Source organism: Phoxinus phoxinus (assembly GCF_949152265.1).
Source record: "Phoxinus phoxinus genome assembly, chromosome: 6".
In the NCBI taxonomy this organism is placed as follows: Eukaryota; Metazoa; Chordata; class Actinopteri; order Cypriniformes; family Leuciscidae; genus Phoxinus; species Phoxinus phoxinus.
The window spans coordinates 30,527,980-30,548,819 of NC_136881.1; the positions used below are offsets into that span (position 1 = coordinate 30,527,980).

Genomic DNA, 20,840 nt, shown 5'->3' on the forward strand with positions numbered 1-20,840 from the left:
GACATACTCTGACTCAAGACTCTTTTTTTCCCCCCACTTCACCTTTAACATGATGCATTTACATTTGTCACTTTGAATCGCTTTTATTTCAACTACCCCTCCATTTTTTTCAAACCTCGTTCTCATTTATTCATCACTCTTCATCACACATTAAAACCGCTTGAAACAAATGTGGCCTTGTGATAAAGTGCTACTTGATTCTGCAAGAAGCATTAGTTCTTCTCATTTCATTAATTAGGCAAAAAAAATCAACTGGCCATTTTTATTATTATCATTTAAAGTTTAAATTTGAATAATTGTTTATATTATTTGAAAATGTGAGGGGCAGTGAAATTAAGGGATTTGTGTCTTAAAGCATAATAAAAACACCACATAGACATAAACAACGTTAAAAAGGTGATTTTCACCACAGGGGGACTGTGAATTCATTAGAATTCTATCTAATGAAACCTCAACTTATTTAAAACTTGACTAAAGGTGATGACTGAAGTATTCAAGTTTTCCTTGAGTTACCTATTTATAACAAATTTGATATAAACCACTTTTATTTTCCAACACAAGGATATAAACTATAGTTAGATTAAGGTTAGTGAATTTAAAGTAATCTTTTCCTTTAATGCATATTTTTCAAAATTATATATGACATACAATAAATAAATCAAATCAAATGATCATTTTGATTGCAAAAGTTCTTTATTATCATTTTAAGGAAGAATTGTTTTTATTTAGTTTTTTTTAGTTTTTTTGATGCAGAGAAAATAATTTTATTCAGAAAGTTTTATGGGATGATGCTCAGATAAAACTGCTCCATCTACTCCTGGTCTACTTTCAGCATGTCATTTCGTTTGAAGGCACAGATGTAGTTTTTCTTGACACTACAAGAGTCGTCGTTCCACCTGCCAATCTCTGAAAATGTGAGGGAAAGTGAAATGTACCTTCATCTATCATTGTATTTTACCAAACATCCCATTGTCATCACAGCATCAATATCACTATAATAAATAATTTAGCCAAACATCAAGTTTGAATTTAACTCATTCGTTTTTTTTTTAGTTTCTTTCCATCCTTACCTTTCCAGTTCATCTCCACGCATTCCTCTGTGCCGGTGTACATGTTGTTGGGTTCACCACTTGTCCAAATTTGATAATTCCAGTAGGAACCATCCATCCAAAAAAATTTACCAGACTGCAAAAGTGAGAAAGAAGTTTAAAAAATTATAATAATCATAAGAAAGAAAGAAAGCCAGAGGGTATTTGTTTGGTAGTAAGAAACTAGTGGATGCATGTCGATATAAAGCAGAAAATAACAACATCTCAATAATTTCTCTTTGCTCTCCCCATTTGTGAACCTCTTCAGACTTCTGTCTTTTTACCTTGAAGAATTCAAAGCCTCCGAGCCAGAAGCGCAGGCTACTTGGGTTAAATTTTTTCACAAGGCAGAGCAAGTAATCATTCTCCTTTTTTTTATGCACTGACACCAGATGTGCACCAGGGGCTTTGGACCTACACTTGAACTGGGTATAAAACAAGAACATTTAATATATACACAACATTGCTTTTGTTTGTTTTAAATGGTGGAGGTAATAATGTGAAGGATAATAGAAACTAAATATCTTTAGTGTAACAATGTAATAATCTATTTTTTTTAAAGTGCTACAACTTACCTCGGCTTCAGTGAAGTTAACAGGGTTTTTGAAGTATTTGACACAGAAGCGGCCCACTTTGAACCAATCAGTGAAGCCATGCTCATCACAGGCTTTAGGCATATTGCACCACGAAGTAACATTAGTATGGTCAACATCAAAACCTAAATGACAGAGTCACACACATGACTATTTTAAGCTATATGGCACTTTAAAAATACAGGTGGATAGTTGTCCTTGTCTGTTTGAAGTGTAACTTGTAATATATAAGTCTGGTAATATCTGTTAATATACTAATGCTGTCAATGTTTACTCAAAACTGGTCATATAAACATTATACACAATATATATTCTGGCCACGTGTTTTGTTTTAACATCTGCCTTATATTTTATTGTTGGGGTACATTAATGGGGCTTACGTAATTTCACTCTTAGAAAAAAAGGTTCAATGGGGTTGATTTCTATATAAAACCTTAAAATGTGTAAAATTTGGAAATTTCAACATAAAAATATTGTTGAATTAAACATTACCTCTCTCCATTGTTAAGAAGCTGCCACTCTCAAAGAGAAGAGTCATCAGCAGAACAAATCTTATAGATCCCGATGTCCACTGCGAAAAAAAGCCCATATAAATAATATATAAAAATTGATACAAAGTGTTCATTCAAGAAAATGACTTACCATTGCTGTTCTTGCTGTCTTATCTGTCCTCACAGTAACTGTTTCACCTTATTTTATTTTATTCCATTCCACTCATTTTCACAACTCCTCCCTTCTTTCAATCTTAACATCTTCAGTTTTTTTATTATTCAGAATCATGACACAGGAAAGTGGGTTTTTTTTTTTTTTACACATGTATAGGTCCATTGCTACTAAAGTAACATTAATACTAATGTTAACCTTGAACAATCATAGTATGTAGGCTAAAATATAATAATTAATTTACAACTAATCAAGAAAAACAGAAGTCTGTAAAATACAGCACAATACTGTGTTAATGAGGGAATTTTCCATAATAATTTCACAGGGTTTTTTGCACCTGTATTACGGATTGTGTTGTGTTTTAGGGTTAAAAGAAATGTCCGTAGTGGATAATTACCAGTACCTTTTACATTTTTGCCTTTTACCTTTAAAATTGTTTTTCTTACAGTGTCCAGAGATCAACATATAAATTCAAATTTCAGTGAATAACCATAATAAGCTGGAGGATTGTCCCAATGGACTAAACACGGTTATGTGTATTCACTTCTATTCAATTCAACTTTATTCCAGACTCATGGTCCAATTATAATAAGACTTAATGAAGTCTTGCTAAATCATTCCCTCTGCGCTCTTTCATTGCAATCTGGGTCGTAATGCACTTTTGACATGGTTTTTTCACTAATGTAAAAAAAAAAAATTCTGCAACTTATTCTGTTAATTTGCATGACCCTTCTCCTATTTCATTTCTAACCCATATCGGCATTGTGCTTGCTCACCAAGTGAAAACTATTTTTGTAGACAGTACATTTGTTGGACAGAGGTGTCTATACGACAAGCATCTGAAAGTAGTTTACCACACGAGACAACAACAAAAAACGTGAGATTGTGTGGTTACTGACAGAGTTGTGATCTCTCAGTGTCTCCACTTGACGCTGCCAGCCAAAGTAGCAGCAACTCACACTCAGAATGGCTTTGTCACTTAATCTGATCATAATTCATCAAGTTGACTTGCAAGATCTTCTGTAGAGACATTCATTATTGTAATTACTTAAACTTTAATCTCAACATTTGGGTGTTGTCATCAAATTCACTGCATTAGACATACTCTGACCCAAGACTCTTTTTTTTTTTACCACCTTTTTTTTCAACTTCACCTTTAACATGATGCATTTACATTTGTCACTTTGTATCGCTTTTATTTCCACTTCCCCTCCCTTTTTCAAACCTCGTTCTCATTTATTCATCACTCTTCATCACACATTAAAACCTCTTGAAACAAATGTGGCCTCGTGATAAAGTGCTACTTGATTCTGCAAGAAGCATTAGTTCTTCTCATTTCATTAATCAGGCAAAAAAATTGAATTAGTTGAATTGAATAGAATTGTTTATATATTTGAAAATGTGAGGGGCAGTGAAATTAAGGGATTTGTGTAACTTCTTATTCTTCAAATAAAATGAAATACATGTTAACTGATTGTTAACACTTAAATGTGTCCTTTTTTCTGAAGAGATTCTGTCTGAATTAACCATCTCATATCCTCATACTTGAAAGTATTGACCTTATGCTCCCTTGACTTCCAGGAAGAGCCGAGAGCTTGTTTATAACTCGCAGCTTTAGCTAAACATTTAGTTAAAACTCAGTGTAATAATCCTAAACCATTAGTTTTTTTCACAAGTTCTCTCTGTCCTTACATTTCCAGTTCATCACACATTCCTCCTTATTGAAGATGTGGTTGGGTTCACCAGTTGCCCAAATTTGATCATCAGAAGGAACCTCTTCACGCTTCTGTCTCTTTTACCCTTAATAAGTTGAAAGCCTCAGAGAAGCGCAGGTTGTTTGGGCTAAAAAAATGTCACAATGCATACAGTTTTTCTGAATTGCTAAAACACTAATGCCCATTCTCTGAACCACATTCTTAATAGCCTAAACCAATTTGTCGAATAAATCACTCTTTCTGTAAGACATTAAACAAGTTCAAGACGCGATTTGCAAATATCATGCGCTCTTTTTGCAAAACTCTTAACACATTCTCACTCACAAACACATTTTGCACTGTGATGCACTTACGCTTCAAAATGCAAAACACAAGTGGCAAAAGTTAAACACAACTACAACACACTTGTCATTGTTTGCACACAAAATTGTTCACACATATTTCTAATGATGTGACCAAACCATCTGTACATAATACAAGTCAGTTCAGAGTGCCAAAATGTTGCACTGGATGTTGATACCAACAATGGATGGAAACAAGAGGGAGAAGAGGAAGATTGTGTGTAAGAGGAGGTGAACAAGGAGGAAGAGGACGAGGATGAGAAAGAGCAATGTGTGGAGAGTGTTGTTAAGACTGGATCCGGCACAGAGGGTTTTCCCCTTTGCCTTACCTATATATGGAGACATACATTGGGATATATTGGGTTCCTTGTTGTGGACTCATTAAGCGCGTCTAATTTCTCATTCATGCTAGAAATAGTTCACTATCAACTCTTGAGTCTTGTTTATGCCCATTTTTAGATGCCTAAATGACAATGTATTCATGAAAAGCAAAGCTAAAGTTAAAACAGAAAGTAACATTATTGGATCACTTGGATACTCTACAGGATGGTAAAAAAAATAAATAAAAAATAATTCAGAAATGTCTTAGTTGGCCCTTGAAAAGCCTGCGAGAACTTTGGCCTGTGGGTATTACTGGTGCGTCATACTGTGATGACAGTGCACTCAAAAATCCACTCTTACTCAAAAAGGACATAAGCTCAAATAAAAGCCTGATGACGTCCAAAAAGCACCAGTTGATGTTTCAAGAAACACGTTCATTTACGGACCTTCGTCAAGGTTGATGATTTATTTTATGTAAATGAAAATAAAAGGTGTGAGTTTATTTGACATAAAAGTAGCAATACAACATTGTAACAACTTCTTTTTCAAGGATAACACAATAAAGTTGCATTAACTTATTTCCATTGTGGTCCTTGATTTTCTTTTAACGGGACATTTTCATGACACACACACACACACACACACACACACACACACACACACACACACACACACACACACACACACACACACACACACACACACACACACACACACACACACACACACACACACACACACACCCCATCTAAAAATAATCTCTTCACTCTTATACTATGACCAACATTATCCATTAAAACCTTAATGTCCAATGGAAACGTATTCCACTCCTGCTCACCTGTATATACATCCATAATAATTGTCTAGAATAATGTCCATGTCTTACCATAGTCCGAGAGAAATAGGACTTAAAATAGACTGGGGCCCTATTAGTAATTATTTGATTAACCATTTTTAGTTTCAGAATGCTAATGATAGAAATGCAATAATGTAAATTGAAATTATTTGGGATTTTGGATTTGGATTTTTCCAGGCTGGTAATTTATACAATTCAAATATTATTTTTATGATCTTTACTTAATTTTATTGAACTTGTAAAATATGAAAATATATTTATTCAAACATTGCCGTTGTGCATCCCAGTATCTCATGCAGAGAAACATAAATAAACATTAAGAGATTATTTATTTGTTACTTTCACTATGCCATATGAACGTCCTTATTTCCATCATTATTTAGCTTCTCATTGGGTTTTAGAGGTAAAATATAGCGTGCATGTGCTCTTGGCTTGTGTGCTGTTACTGTAGCAGTTCTAATTCATTGGCTGATAATCACATGGCAATGACTAGAGCTGGAGTAATGAGCGGCCACGAGCTCAAAGATCCGCTGTTTACATCGCAGAGCCTCTCAATACAACCGACCATGAGATCGAAGTGTGGATAATTCATTTTCCCAACATCGATCGCCTTGGATTTATCGATCCTTGTCTCTCATATACGGTAAGAGATCGGCAGTTTTAATGCGCATTTGAATTGAACTAATGTGTAAAACACAGCTCCTCATTGAAATCATAAAGTGTAAATATTGCCTATTATTTAAACATATTCAAAGGCAAATGAATCGAGTTTGTTCAGTTCACCCATGTCCCATTTCTGTCGGCGGGTTTTGTTTATGTTGTTACGCCATATACTGCAGTAACGGGACACTGCCACCAGACTGCATTACGTGTTTTTCGACAGACTCGAATAATTCCAATCACAAAGCCACACCATATTTTGATTAAATGTGTAAAATGGTCACTGCAAATACTTATAGCCTACCACTGTTTACACTGTCCTGCTGGAAAACAAGTCTCTTTGTACAGCTTTGTCTGGTAAAAGCGAGGAAATGCCTTTTCTGCTATACCGTTGTGTTCTTTAACAGCGCGTGTAACTGTAATAATCATTCAATGCTAAACAAATCTTTATAAGCATTCATATTTTCATAGCATTTAGTATAGTTTTATATATGAATTGCTGAAACAATCAAAATACTCGTTTTTTTAATATGCGTTCTCCTGGTTCTGTCAATAATACAGATCCATTTAATTCTGCTATTTTTCTTATAATGTGTAATAAAGTACTGATCACATGGGCCTTATCTCAGATGAGTTTCAGATGACTCTAATTGTGTCTCTGTTTCCCTTTCATGAGAGTATTCATCACATGGGTACGGGTGCATCCCCTATGAAATCTCAATTAGATTACATCTAACTACTGTCACATGCAAACCTTCAGTGTACAATCCTTTTTTTGGATCAAAATTAAGAAAAGCACAAGCTACCCTATGACATTTTTATCCAACTGCTTACACACAAAATCTTTTCATGTCACACGATTTTTGAAACCTCTCACTCAAAGTGCAAAAGTACACACCACATCTCCAAAACCATAAGCTATTTCTCAGCCTAACCAATCACTGCTTTACTAGTATAGGCCTATACATAGGTCAAAGGTCAAATTACCTGTTTTGAACAATGGATGTCAACAATGGACAGACCCCCCACACACCCCAGTGTTCTTTACTGTTATCTAAAGAATATACTTTTGGTTTACATGCTTATGGTTTTGTTGTATGCTACTGTATACAACAGTAATGTTTGGCCTGATAAATATTTTGTGTTTCTACATTGCATCAGATTACTTTCACTGTAGAACATTGTTTTGAAATGTAGATATAAACATGAAAGACCAAAGACCTTTAGATTCAGAGCAACAAGTGTTTACATGCATGGTATATCCAAAAAATTACTATTATGAAAGAAGTGTTTGCCATTTGATGCAAATGCTTCATTCTGACTTGTGTTTATGACATTTTGAATGCAGTGTTACATTTCGAAGGAGATGTGAGGCATTTTGCATTTTGTGTGTGCAGTTTTGGGAATTGTGTGTAGAGTTTTGAAAAAAGGTGACAGTTTTGAAAACGCGTGTAAGCAGTTGGAAAAAACGGTAAACAAGTAGCCGCTATGTTGGCCTTTATTTTCATTGTCACACTGTATAAGCACACTTATCATTTGTTCTTAAATGTGCAAGATATCGAAATGCTTATCTCTGTTACTTACATGTTTGTACTTACATTATTGTTGAGATTTGTATGCATTATTTCAGGCTACCATGGGAAGCCTCTTCCGAAGTGAAGAGATGTGTCTGGTCCAGCTTTTCCTCCAGGCAGGTTCGGCTTACAACTGCGTCAGTGAGCTTGGGGAGTTGGGCTTAGTCGAATTCAGAGATGTGAGTGTAATGGATACATTATAGCATTCAAAAGTTTGAGGTCAGTAAGATATCTTTTTAATTAATACTTTTAATCAGCTTGGATGCATTAAATTAAAGTATTTTATTACAAAAGATTTCTATTTTAAATAAATGCTGCTCTTTTTTTACTTTATTTTCATCAAAGAATCCTGAAAAAAGGTCAAGGTTTCCACAAAAATATTAAGCAGTACAAATGTTTTCAACTTTGTAATAGCAATTTCACAATATTACAATAAACTATTTATCCCTCTTGTTCTGTCTCTCTTAAACCCAATTTTCTCAGTTGAACCCAAATGTGAATGCCTTTCAGAGGAAGTTTGTTTCAGAAGTGAGAAGATCCGAGGAGCTGGAGAAAACTTTCAGTATGTACCAGTAAATATTTACCTTTCAGTGACCAGCTACCACTAAGTTGTAGGATAATCATTGTAGCCTGATTGTGCTCACTCAACACGTGTCCCCTACCCTTATTCCTCAGAATATCTGGAGCAAGAGATCAGTCGTTCTCTCTATCCTCCTCTGAAAGGGCTTCTACCCACGGCCACGCCAATCCCATCAGCCCCACAGCCAAGAGAGCTGCTCTCCATTGAGGAGGAGAGCGAGAGACTAGCCAGAGAACTCAAAGAGGTGAGAGGAGGAAAGAGAAAGAAATCATGAATATCTTGTGTTCCATGATAAACATCTATTGCAAGTGGTGATCCTGACCCAGTTTGCATTTAGGTGTCAAGGAACAGGGATAGTCTACGTAACCAGCTGATCCAGCTCAGCCAGTACAGAGGGGTCCTGAAGCAGAGCATTTTACTACCAACCTCACAGGTAAAAAAAAAAAATCCTCCAGCTTTTAGCATGCTTACCTACAAGAGATCTCTCCTTCTCATCATGTCTTTAAAGGTTCCACCTCCAACTCTTGAGACCACAGCGCTATTGGACAGCAGACAAGATATGCGCTTGAGGTGAGGACAATATCCATATAAAGGTGCAGTCACATTTACTGTTGCTCGGTATCATTTCTTGAGCGAAATCCAGTAATTTCAATAGGAATCCGCATGTTTAGGAATTTCACGCAAGGGTGAAAATTTCCCCATGCAGATTTCACTCACGTTCAAGTTGGTCACGTGAACTCACCATGTTGGCCAACACAAAGCTGTTTGGTTTAAAAGTGAGCTGTGTTTTATACATCTCTACACTATTGTGACCACATCTTAACATAATAGAGAGGGCAGATATCATCATACTAATAGTGATGCCTGCCTTAGCAATCTAGTCAGAGATGAAAATGTAAAACTCTTGGGGGCACATTAAAAGTACACATTTTGGATGTCTCATATATTTCTGGTCTTGGAGTCTCTACTACTGAGCTGATGAGTAGAATCAGGTGTGTTTGATTAGGAAGAGTTTGAAAATGTGGAGTGTTGGTATGCCTCCAGGAACAAGGTTGGGAAACACTGTGTTAAGACAGTCATATTAGCAAAATTTTGTGCGCAAAAACTGTCAACTGTCTGTTGTAAATAGCCTAAAGATTTATGAAGCACTGCTCACACAGAAGTCACTTTCAAACAGGTAGCTTTCTGTTGGTCAGCACGGTGAAGTTGGGTGACCAACCGGAACATGAGTGCAATCTGCGTGAGGAACTTTTTCGCCCTCACAAGACACTTCAAAATACATGAATTGCTATTGGTATTACTGTATTTAGCCCAGCGAAACTTCATTAAACAACAGTAAATGTGACTGGAGTAAAGTGACATGGCATTAGCGACATTTTGTAGGCAAAAAGGTCCATTGTCAGTGATGTGTGAAGCACAGCTTGCACAGAAGTCACTTTCTAAAACAAGTAGCTTTCTGTTGGTCAGAAATCTGCACGGGGAAATCTTTCACTCTTGCGGGAAACACCCGATCGCATGGATTCCAATTTAAATTATTCGAATTTGCCTGCAAAATTTCACAATCAACGTAAATGTGAGTGCATCTTTTGACAATTGACAATAAGTTGTAATGTTATTTTCACATATAACAAGACACTAATAAAGACACTATATTCACATTTTTCCTGCAAAGCTTTGTCGCTGGCGTGGTTCATCCATGGAAGGTTCCATCGTTTGAGCGGCTGCTGTGGCGGGCCTGTCGTGGTTATATCATTGTAGACTTCTGGGAGATGGAGGAGAGGCTGGAAGTGCCAGACACTGTAAGAGAGTGTTACATTAAAATGAATCAGATAACTCATTTTGATGAAAATGTCAATTGGACATAAACATGATGTGTTTTTCCCGCTCACAGGGAGAGATGGTTCAGTGGACTGTCTTTGTGATCTCTTTTTGGGGAGAGCAGATTGGACAGAAAGTAAAGAAGATCTGTGATTGGTACATTCATAGCTTATATAAATTTAATTATAGCTTATCACTTTCATATCATCACATTATATCTCCCCTCCCCCTCTTTTCCATTTATACATGAGTAATATCTATTCTGGATCTCTCTATTCATAGTTTCCACACTCAAACCTTTGTGTATCCAGAGGGCTTGGAGGAGAGAGAAGTAATACTTCAGGGACTGGAAAGCAGGATAGTAGATATCAAAACGGTGACTGAAATGTTCCCTTTATCCTTTTATTTTGTATAATTACATTCTCTTTGAAATACGAGCATACAGTAAAGTATTTAGATAGTTCATACTTGAAATGTATGAACTCCATTACATGAGATAACAAAATATCAAGTGGTACTAAATTTTAAGAAAATGGCACAAGCACACAATTTTTTAAATCAAACATTGCACATTATAAGTTAACTTATCTTTCATGATCTGATGTATTTCCAAGTGATACTTTTATTCAGCAAGGATGTATTTAATTGATCCAAAGTAACAGTTAAGACTTTTACATTATTACAAAAGTACATATTTCAAATAAATGCTGTTCTTTTGTACTTTTTTTTGTGATTTCTAAAAGATCATGTGACACTAAATAGTTGAGTAATGGCTGCTGAAAATTCAGCTTTGCATCACAGGAATAAATTGCATTAAAAAAAATATTAAAATAGAAAACAGTTTTCAATTATTTTTATAATAATAATAATAATATTTTATAATTCATTATTTCACAATATTACTGTATTTTTTTATAAAATAAATACTTCTTATAAGAAACTCTGTCTTACACAAACATTAAAAAAACTTTAATAAAACATTAAATAAAACTGATGAATCGTGCACAGTTCATTAAAAAAAAGTAAAGAAATAATGGTAACACTTTAGTTTAGGATCCAATTCTAACTATTAACTAGTTGCTTATTAGCATGCATATTACTAGGATATTGGCTTTTATTAAGTGTTATAAAGCACATATTAATGCCTTATTGTGCATGACCATATTCGACATCACTTAATCCTACCTAATACCTAAACTTAAAGCTACACTGTGTCATTTTTTAAGTTGATTCTTAGCAAAAAACACTTTGTTCTTTCAAAATTACTGGTATATGTGCTCATTAATGTATAATTACTTCCACCAACTAATCAAGTATTCTCGTAAGCGTAGAATCTGCTATTCAGAATACATACGAGCGAATCACTCGAATGGCGGAAGCCATGTTGCGCCTACATCTTGAAAATACATTAGCCAAAGAGGGACAAACCTGGGATTCAAGCTTCACCTTTCACGCTTTTACACTCAGTGGCACCGTGACGAATGTCACGGGGAGATTACTCGCGACTGCCGGCAGATAATACGGACAGCGTAGGAGTTAAAACGCCAACAGTATGGATTGTTTCAAAGCAGATTTACAGTGATAATATAAATTAGCATAACAGTGAAGTTGCGAAGATCATTAGTCATTAACTTGGGGGCCGCTAACACAACACCGTTCTAACAGAAAACCCTTAACGCGATCTGGCCGCCCATCCGCACAAAAAGTCCCTGGTGTCTCGAGAACCCAGTCCCTGAAATAGGTTTGAAGGTGCAAACGATTATCCGTTTTCTCTGCGCAAACCCGCGAAAACGCAGACGGCGTGCACATGCGCTCGGTCGATAGGTATGCGCGTTTAAATATATATGTGCGCAGGCGTGTAGTCCTTCACAAATCAACCCTCAACAAACTACTTGTTAGGCCTTAAAAATGTATAATTCCGGAAAAAAATTCGGCTAGAAAGTAATATTCAGTTGGTAGTCATATACAATTTCACCGCTAGATGGGTGTAAACCCTACACAGTGTAGCTTTAACAACTACCCTACTAACTATTAATAAGCATTATATAGGAGTTTGTTGAGTCAAAGGTTGTAGTTAATAGTGAGAAATGGACTCTAATCTAAAGTGTGACCAAAATAATAATAAAATGTTATTAAAATAGTTTCAGGTCCACTCTCTAACTTCACCTATATCTGTCTGCAGGTGCTGTCTCAGACGGAGCAGTATATGCAGCAGCTGCTGTCTCGCTGCGTGTGTCAGATGCCACAGTGGAAGATACGAGTGCAGAAGTGTAAAGCTGTGCAGACGGTCCTTAACCTCTGCAGCCCTTCAGTCACGGACAAGTGTCTCATCGCAGAAGCCTGGTGCCCTGTGGCCAAACTGCTTCTGCTCCAGAGCGCTCTGATAGAAGGAACGGTGAGAAATATAGAAAACTGTTTCACACGAAATACATCACACAGATGTCAAATGTTGATTTTTAGGTATTAAAGAAGTATTGTGGTGCACACAGTTGTCATACTTTTATAGATGACGAGGTAATATAATAGTGGACCGAAGGTCGCTCATTCAAAGCAGCGAATCTCACAATAGCATCTTTTTTTTATTTCTTAGAGAAAAAGCGGTAGCAGTGTAGACTCCTTCTACAATCGTTTACCTGCACCCACATCTCCTCCAACACTCTTTAACACCAACGCATTCACGTCCAGCTTCCAGAACATTGTGGATGCTTATGGTGTGGCCAGTTACAGAGAGGTTAATCCAGGTAACACACGCACACCGCCACATGGACATTGTTACCTACAGTTGAGTATTATTGTTGTTGGTGGAAAGGTCCATCTGAGAGAGGTTGTTGCTTGCGATAAACAACCTGTAAAAATACATAAACTTATCACGGTAAATGTATTGTGTGTGTGTGTGTTCCCTTCTCAGCTGTGTACACCATCATTACTTTTCCCTTCCTCTTTGCGGTGATGTTTGGAGATGTTGGTCATGGTTTACTCATGACAATGGCTGCCCTGTGGATGGTGCTGGAGGAGAGAGACCCTAAGATGAGGAATAGCACTAATGAGGTTTCTTTCATTTTATACAGTAGGCTACATATCATAATCTTTACAGCTGCCATCAAGACTGAAAAAGGCATTTAAATAGAACATACTATACGAATCTCTTTATTTTAAAATAACTTTCTAGGTTCAATACAAGTATCAACACAAGTTACCTTTCTTCAGCTTTAAGATTTTACACACTAAAAGTTAGTCATCTTGTGCTCACTAAGGCTGCATTTATTTGATCAAAACTACAGTAAAAACAGTAATATTCTGAAATATTATTACAATTTAAGAGAACGTTCAGAAATCATTCTAATATGTAGATTTGGTGCTCAAGAAACTTTTCTTGTTATCATTATTACAGATGTGCTGCTTAATTTTTTTTTTGTGGAAATTATTATTTATTTTTTTGATGAATAGAAAGTTCAAAAGAAGAGCATCAAATTAGATTAAACATTAAAAAAATGTTTAGTTAAAAAATATATATTTTTATTGACCCCAAAATTTAAATAGTAGTGTATTTGTCTGAATTATTTTTATCCGTCATTTTCTGTAATGTACTTTAGGTTTGTACAGAACTAGTTTGTTATTTTTTCCTGTGCGTCTCTTTTAGATTTGGCGTATGATGTTTGGTGGGAGGTATCTGATCCTTCTGATGGGGTTGTTCTCCATCTATACTGGTGCTGTTTATAATGAGTGCTTCAGTAAGGGACTCAGTCCTCTTTCCTCTGGCTGGCACCTCAAACCCATGATTCAGCACTATAACTGGAGGTACACACACACTATTACATCCACGGCAAAGGTTAAATATTAAGGTAGATTTTAACTAAAAATTGTAACTGTGCTCTAAGGACTAGGGTATCTTTCCTGGGCAATTATGGTGGACATGTTCAATAGCTTTTTTTGTAGAGAAAGACTATAATGGGTTAGTTACTTGTTAGTTTCCTAATTCGTTATTTACTCGCACTAATGTCGTTCCAAACCCATAAGACCATCTGTCCCTCCCCCGAAAGTCCTCTCAACCAAAAACGTTAATAAAAGCATTAAGCTCCATGTATGTCTTGATCACCCCAAAAATGCATAGAGTACATCAAACCACAGAAGAACCAAGAGAGAATGTAGAAATATTTGTCAGGATTTCCTTCCTATGTCCCCTTTAAAGTGCGCTGCAACTGCAACAGCAAATGCTGACCAAGTATTTAAAGGTTGATCAGTGAACTCATTGGATACTGATACAGCAGGAACCAATCAGCTGTGCCATATAGAAAGTGATGTGATTGCAATCAGATTGAGTTAAGGACCTATCAGCCTGCGCCATCTAGAGTTTCAAGACAGAACTTGGTATGAATCAGTGCGATTGGAAATTTCACAGGAGGGTGAAAGATTTCCCCACACAGATTTCGCAAACAGTTCAAGTTAGATACAAAGATTCACCACGTTAACAAACAGAAAGCTGATTGGTTTGAAAAACTTGCTGTACAGCTCTACACATTTGACAGTAAACAATGGACCTTTTTTGCCCGTGAACTGTGCACTTTGACTCTGTGAACCTGATCAATTATCCATCATTTCAGCTTGCCTATGTGCTCTCATTTTACACTCACTTTTGTCTTCTTTCTTCTGGGCTGGTTCAGTGATGAAACTCTGAGGAGCAACCAGTACCTCACTTTGGATCCAAACGTAACTGGAGTATTCCAGGGACCATATCCATTCGGCATTGACCCGGTAATCAGGCCTTTAATCAAATCCCGCTTGTGCCTAGCTTACTGAGGTTTGGGTCTGACTGTATCTCGTTCCCTGGTTCTTAGATCTGGAGCCTTGCCAGTAATCACCTCACCTTCCTCAACTCCTATAAGATGAAGATGTCCGTCATCATCGGGGTCATCCATATGACTTTTGGAATCTGCTTATCCTTCTTCAACTACATGTGAGTAGGGATCAATTTTGGTTTACCATTACTTGCCTTATATTTGTGATCTGTTCTGGTTTTATGTGGATTAAAAAAAACGTATTCCTTTATGTTTTTTTATCCTTTTAATGTTACACTTTCTCCTCAGGTACACAGGGGATGTGAGCAGTATGTTTCTGGTGTTGATTCCAGAGCTAGTGTTCATGCTGTGTCTTTTTGGGTACCTTGTCTTCATGGTGGTGTATAAATGGATTGCATTTGGACCTCAGGATTCAGACCGCGCTCCCAGCATCCTGATCCACTTCATTGACATGTTCGTGTTTGGTGAGAACCCAGACAACCCACCACTTTACCCAGGACAGGTGAAAGATTCATTCAATATACACTGATTCTTGTAACATGTTTCATATCGTACTACAGTTTTACTGCTGTGACAAATACACACATATCCTGTCCCTCTCTTTAGGTGACAGTGCAGAGAGTATTATTGTGTTTGGCGCTGCTAGCAGTTCCAGTGCTGTTACTTGGAAAACCGCTCTACCTGTACTTCAAGTACAGGAATAACAGGAGAACGGTAAGCAGGGGTGAAATTCGGCTGTTCTGTGTGTATATATATATATATATAAATATATATTTTAAAGAGTTAATACTTTGGCTTTACAGAGTAACTTAGTTGACAGGTAACTTAGTTGACAGGTAACTTAGTTGACAGGTAACTTAGTTGACAGGTAACTAAGGGTGTACTCACACTAGCCAGTTTGAACCGTGCCCGAGTGCGTTTGACCACCAAAGCGCGGTTCGTTTGACTAGTGTGAGTGCTCCGAACCGTGCCCGGGCGCGGCTCGATTAGCCGGCCCTGGCCCGCTTGGAAGAGGTGGGCCAGAGCACGGTTCAGTTGGACTCGGGCGCGGTTCGCATGCAGTGTGAGCGATAACCGTGCTGGAGCACGGAACAGGACGCGTGGCGTCACGGTTTTGCGACGCTCCAAAACCAAAATGTCGGGGAAAGGGTCGCTTTGGTCTATGGCAGAGGTGCAATGCAAACATAGAATGCAAACTAAGTCCTGTCAGTTTAACAGGGCGCGCTTGACAGGGCATAGCAGAGAGAGAGAGAGAGAGCCCCGGCCGCGCGCGCACTCACCCGAGCGCTGTCTGCTCTCTCTCTCTCCCTCGCGCATATTAATCAAAATCAATTGATACGATGGTGTCGAGAAAAAAAAAACTCCAGTGATTAAATGTTTTCTGTGTTGACAAATCTTGTGCGATAAGCTAAACTGCCGAATGCATTGCTGTTTTTTTCTGTTTACATTTCATGGTGTGACACTTCTCTTCATTATGCACCATAATGACGTAAGCGTGCTCCGGCACGAATGCTGAAACCCTATGTGAGTGCAGGCCAGAGGGGGAGTGGGGAGGGGGGACAATCGTACTCGGGCTCGGTTCATGGCAACCGTGCCTAGTGTGAGTACACCCTTAGTTGACAGGTAACTTTGTTGACAGGTAACTTTGTTGACAACTTCACAATTTTGACTCTTCATTTTAATGCCAGGCTTTGTCTGACCAACCACGTTCTTTTCTTGATCAGGTTAACCTAAAATTTTAATATATATTTGAATTGAAATCATAAAAATATAGCAAACTATAATAACATACCATACAATGTAACAGAGTTGACGGTCCATTAATATGCTCTCTGGCAAATGGTTATTGTAGATAAAATACTGAAAAAATGTAATGGGGTTTTACAATGTTGTGTTAAAAATGTCCACTACAAAAGAAAATAACCATAGGACTTTGGTCATGTGGTGTTGTGGTAAAACATTTTTAGTTGCAGGGGGTTGCAGACACTGCAAAAACTGTAATCAAAGCGAATTCAAACATCACAAAAATATTTGTGAGATTATGCTTTCCATTAATGAATAAAATGTTTTTTGTAAAGAAAGTTGTTATTATCAGTGGATGTGAAATGTACCCTAAATTGTATCATAGTAGAATGATGCCTGAAGGATCATGTGACCCTGAAGGATCATGTGACACTGAAGACTAAAAATTCAGCAGCTTTTCCATCACAGGATTACATTTTAAAATATATTTATAGAAAACATTTATCTTAAATTGTTATAATATTTTACTGTATTTTTTTTTAAATCAAATGCAGCCTGGGTGATCATATGAGACCTTCTTTCAAAATAACATTCTTACCAATTCCGAACTTTTAAACGGTAGTGTAAAAAAAAAAATTCAGGTTGGTTTAGCTGATGCATGAGCATATTCTGGAGCAAAAAAGACTAGGTGATGTACTTACCAACGCGGCATGTGGCTCTTTTAGCTGAAACGTGAGTGTTCTTGCAGTTTCTCCCTTACTGTGTCTGATGAAAGGTCTTGACCCTGTTTTTCAGTTACAGGAGGAGCAGCACCCCCTAGTCACAGACACCAGCTCTATAAACGCTCAGCTGGTTGACCTAGAGGGAGGAGGGGGAACAGAGGAACAGGTCAGAAAAAGAAAAGATCATAACACTATTCCTCAAATGAAGCTAAACAATAGAAGTGTCAGAGAGAAGTGAAAGAGTAACATTCCGGTAGATTCAGAGTTGAAAGCATTCTTTTTCCATTCCTCTATAGCAGAACTACTGAAATACTGTATGCTTGTCTTTTTTTACTTTACAGGAGTTTGATTGGACAGAGGTTGTTATGCACCAGGCCATCCACACCATTGAGTACTGCCTGGGCTGCATCTCCAACACTGCATCGTACCTTCGACTTTGGGCCCTCAGCCTCGCGCATGCACGTATGCAAACACTCACAAGCTTCATTACGCATTACATGTTCACTTATAGGTTAAATTGTTGTGCTTAGTTAGTTCTGTATTTGTGTGTGTTAGAGCTGTCGGAGGTTCTCTGGGTGATGGTGATGAGAATTTCACTCTCGTGGCAAGGCTATGCGGGATCAGTGGTGCTGTCAATCATCTTCTCCATCTTCGCCATGCTCACGGTCTCCATCTTGCTCGTCATGGAGGGACTGTCAGCCTTCCTGCACGCCCTGCGTCTGCACTGGTGAGACAATCACACACAAATAAACGTAATATTGTTGTAGTGGTTCTCAACCAGGGGGTCGGGACCCACTAGGGTCTTAAAATTATTTTAATTTAGTTTTATTAACATCATTAAAATGTAAAAAAAAAAAAAAAAAAACAGCATTAAACTGACGTTATATTTTGATTTTATTTATTTGAATTACAACAAAAGTACCAGAGGTACATATCAGCTTAGATGGGAGGGCCTTCGAATATTGTCTTGGACAATGACAGGCCTTGGAGTCAAAAAGGTTGAGAACCACTAAACTAAAGGTTGCACAGACTAGTCAATTAGTCTACAACGGTACAATTTTCCGTGAGAGAAGCAGTTCAAATATTATGTGGCTTGGATGGCTTCGGTCCTTGAGGATTTTCCTCGTCTTCCAAAGGCAGCGCTCTGTGTAAACGTCCTGAAGAGAAGGGAGTTTGGTTCCGATGATGCTGTGGGCCGATCTCACTACTCTCTGCAGGGCTTTATGATTGAGGGCAGTGCAGTTCTCAAATCAGGCTGTGTTGCAAGATAAACACTTTGTGTAGACAAACTTAATTTCCCAGAAAGCCATTAGTTGTTGAGGATGTGACACAGTGATTGACAAGAAGGGCGCGGGGTCTATAGTCTCTCTAATTAAATGAACCGTACTGGTTAATAGAAACCCACCCCGACCTCTATTTAATAGTTGTCAATCAGTGACACCTGCTATAAACCTTAATGATGCCAAATAAGTTAATCTTCTAAGTGATAAAAACAAACATACAATGTTACTTATGAGACTCACGCAATTGCATTGTTCACACAGTGAAAAACCACGAAGCAAAGATGACACTGCACCGTCAGACAAGACAGAACAGATTATTTTGATGTGGAAAAGTTTTGGTGCGCTTAAATGTGATGTGACAGATCACTGTAGCGCCTCAGTTCAAGCTCCACGTGAACTGATCTTTACTACTAGTTAATATTAAATAAACACGAATGAACATCAGAAGGTATGTTGAAAGATACAGTACAACTCATGTAATCAATCGCTCAATAAGTGTTTCAACTGCAGTAAGAGAGGTCAATAATACAGCTTGTAAACAGTGCCATGTAACGAAAGCCCCAGCATGTTAATTGGATAGAAAAACTAACCAGGATTATTTTGCTAAATATATGCACATTACATATTTATATTTTACTCATCATATTGGAACGAGGCAATAAACTCCGAGCTGAAACTGAATGATCCTTGTGTTAAACTCTAAACTATGGTTTCTGCCATGCAAATATGGAAATTATTTTTCAAATGAAGCCTATCACAGAGATGTGTGTGCGCGGTTGACAGAGAGAGAGAGAAATTAAATTCATTAGGAGTCATTTTTTCAATTTAATTTCCCTTTTATGCAGGGTGGAGTTTCAGAACAAATTCTACAGCGGATCTGGATATAAGTTCAACCCTTTCTCCTTTGCCACAATTCAGCATCTAGAGGAAATGTAAATATTCCCTGTAAAAAAGGTTTTATACTTCATTTTGGAACTGAATGTATTATCGCTTAAGTAATAAAAGGTGGTTTCAACTCACTAAAATTAAAAGTCTGTCATCTACTCACCCTCATGTTGTTCCAAATCTGTATGTCTTTGTTTTGAAGAATGTTTACTTGACTCTTTTTTAATTCAATGACAGCATGTCACAGGCAGACATGCTCCAAAATGTTCATTCTTGGGTGAAATCCTTTTGTGAACTTTTGTCTCAAGGTTTGTTTTAAGCATTGCAGGGGTCTTAATGATGAGCACATGTATGAATTACAAAATGCACAATTACTAATAAAGGTTTTTGTAACTAAGAAATTACAATATTCACATTTCTCAAGATCGTGGTTATTCACAACCCCTTCACATCAAGTTTGAACTTTTTTCTTTGTCTGAATGCAAAAGAAAACTCCAGAATAAAGTAAAACAAATGCACTCTTGCCTGTGAAGGTGCTGTGCAGAGTAAACATTAAGACATTAGGAAGATCCTATGGAGGACAAATTTGAAGCGAATATTTAAATCTGTACATGCTCACTGAGAAAAGAAAGATTAAATACCAAAGAGCTAAAAAAAAAGAGTAATATATTAGCCATATATCAAGTCAACTGATATTGTGAGATAAAAGTTTATACATTGAATGCAATTTATTGGATTAAAGGCATACATTTTAAATGTACCATTTTGTGCACATCTTTTTGGACAGAAGAATCCAAAAGTCTAAGACGACCTGTGAAAATGATTTCATTTTCTTTCCTTAATACAAAATCGTGTATGCTTCAAATGGAGGCAAGGAAATCTGTACAAAGGTGGTCTCACGGTCAATTTGACAAATTTACTTACCGGTATTTGATTTGTGACCTAGAAATAACACTACACATTTTATATAATAAATGAACACTTTACATTTTTTCAAAACCCTATATTACCAGGAACAAAATACAAGACTTTCAACATGGTTGCAGATTTTTGGACCCTATTGTAGATCAGCCACCCTGTTCTCTGGCCATTAAAAATCCAAATCAGTTGACCAATATTGTGGCTTTACTTCTATCTTGAAAAGCTTTTATGCTGAATGATAAACTTTACGCATCAGTGAAAATTAGGTCTAAGCTTGATAC

At 37.1% G+C, this 20,840-nt stretch overlaps 2 protein-coding genes across 3 annotated transcripts; one reads left to right on the plus strand and one right to left on the minus strand.

Annotated features, from left to right (window-relative positions):
- Positions 1-683: 683 nt before the first annotated feature.
- Positions 684-2,437, minus strand: LOC307000753 (lectin-like). Its single transcript, XM_079616574.1, has 6 exons — positions 2,324-2,437; positions 2,174-2,252; positions 1,664-1,806; positions 1,373-1,513; positions 1,071-1,185; positions 684-906 (listed from the first exon to the last, which is right to left on the minus strand). Exons 1-6 carry the CDS (start codon positions 2,324-2,326, stop codon positions 812-814), a joined length of 576 nt encoding a protein of 191 aa, XP_079472700.1. The 5' UTR covers positions 2,327-2,437; the 3' UTR covers positions 684-811.
- A 3,610-nt stretch (positions 2,438-6,047) lies between these two features.
- Positions 6,048-20,050, plus strand: tcirg1a (T cell immune regulator 1, ATPase H+ transporting V0 subunit a3a). 2 transcript variants are annotated; one of them, XM_079616555.1, is made up of 21 exons: positions 6,048-6,220; positions 7,868-7,990; positions 8,295-8,373; positions 8,487-8,635; positions 8,729-8,824; positions 8,900-8,961; positions 10,064-10,190; positions 10,283-10,365; positions 10,492-10,585; positions 12,392-12,604; positions 12,800-12,950; positions 13,118-13,257; positions 13,850-14,007; positions 14,871-14,961; positions 15,045-15,163; positions 15,294-15,507; positions 15,612-15,719; positions 17,544-17,636; positions 17,812-17,932; positions 18,026-18,197; positions 19,599-20,050. In XM_079616555.1, the coding sequence occupies exons 2-21, from the start codon at positions 7,874-7,876 to the stop codon at positions 19,687-19,689; spliced, it is 2,478 nt and encodes an 825-aa protein (XP_079472681.1). In that variant the 5' UTR covers positions 6,048-6,220; positions 7,868-7,873; the 3' UTR covers positions 19,690-20,050. The 2 variants fall into 2 exon arrangements, with proteins under 2 accessions (XP_079472681.1, XP_079472682.1); XM_079616556.1 differs by having other exon boundaries at positions 6,057-6,220; positions 17,550-17,636; positions 19,599-20,043.
- Positions 20,051-20,840: the final 790 nt, after the last annotated feature.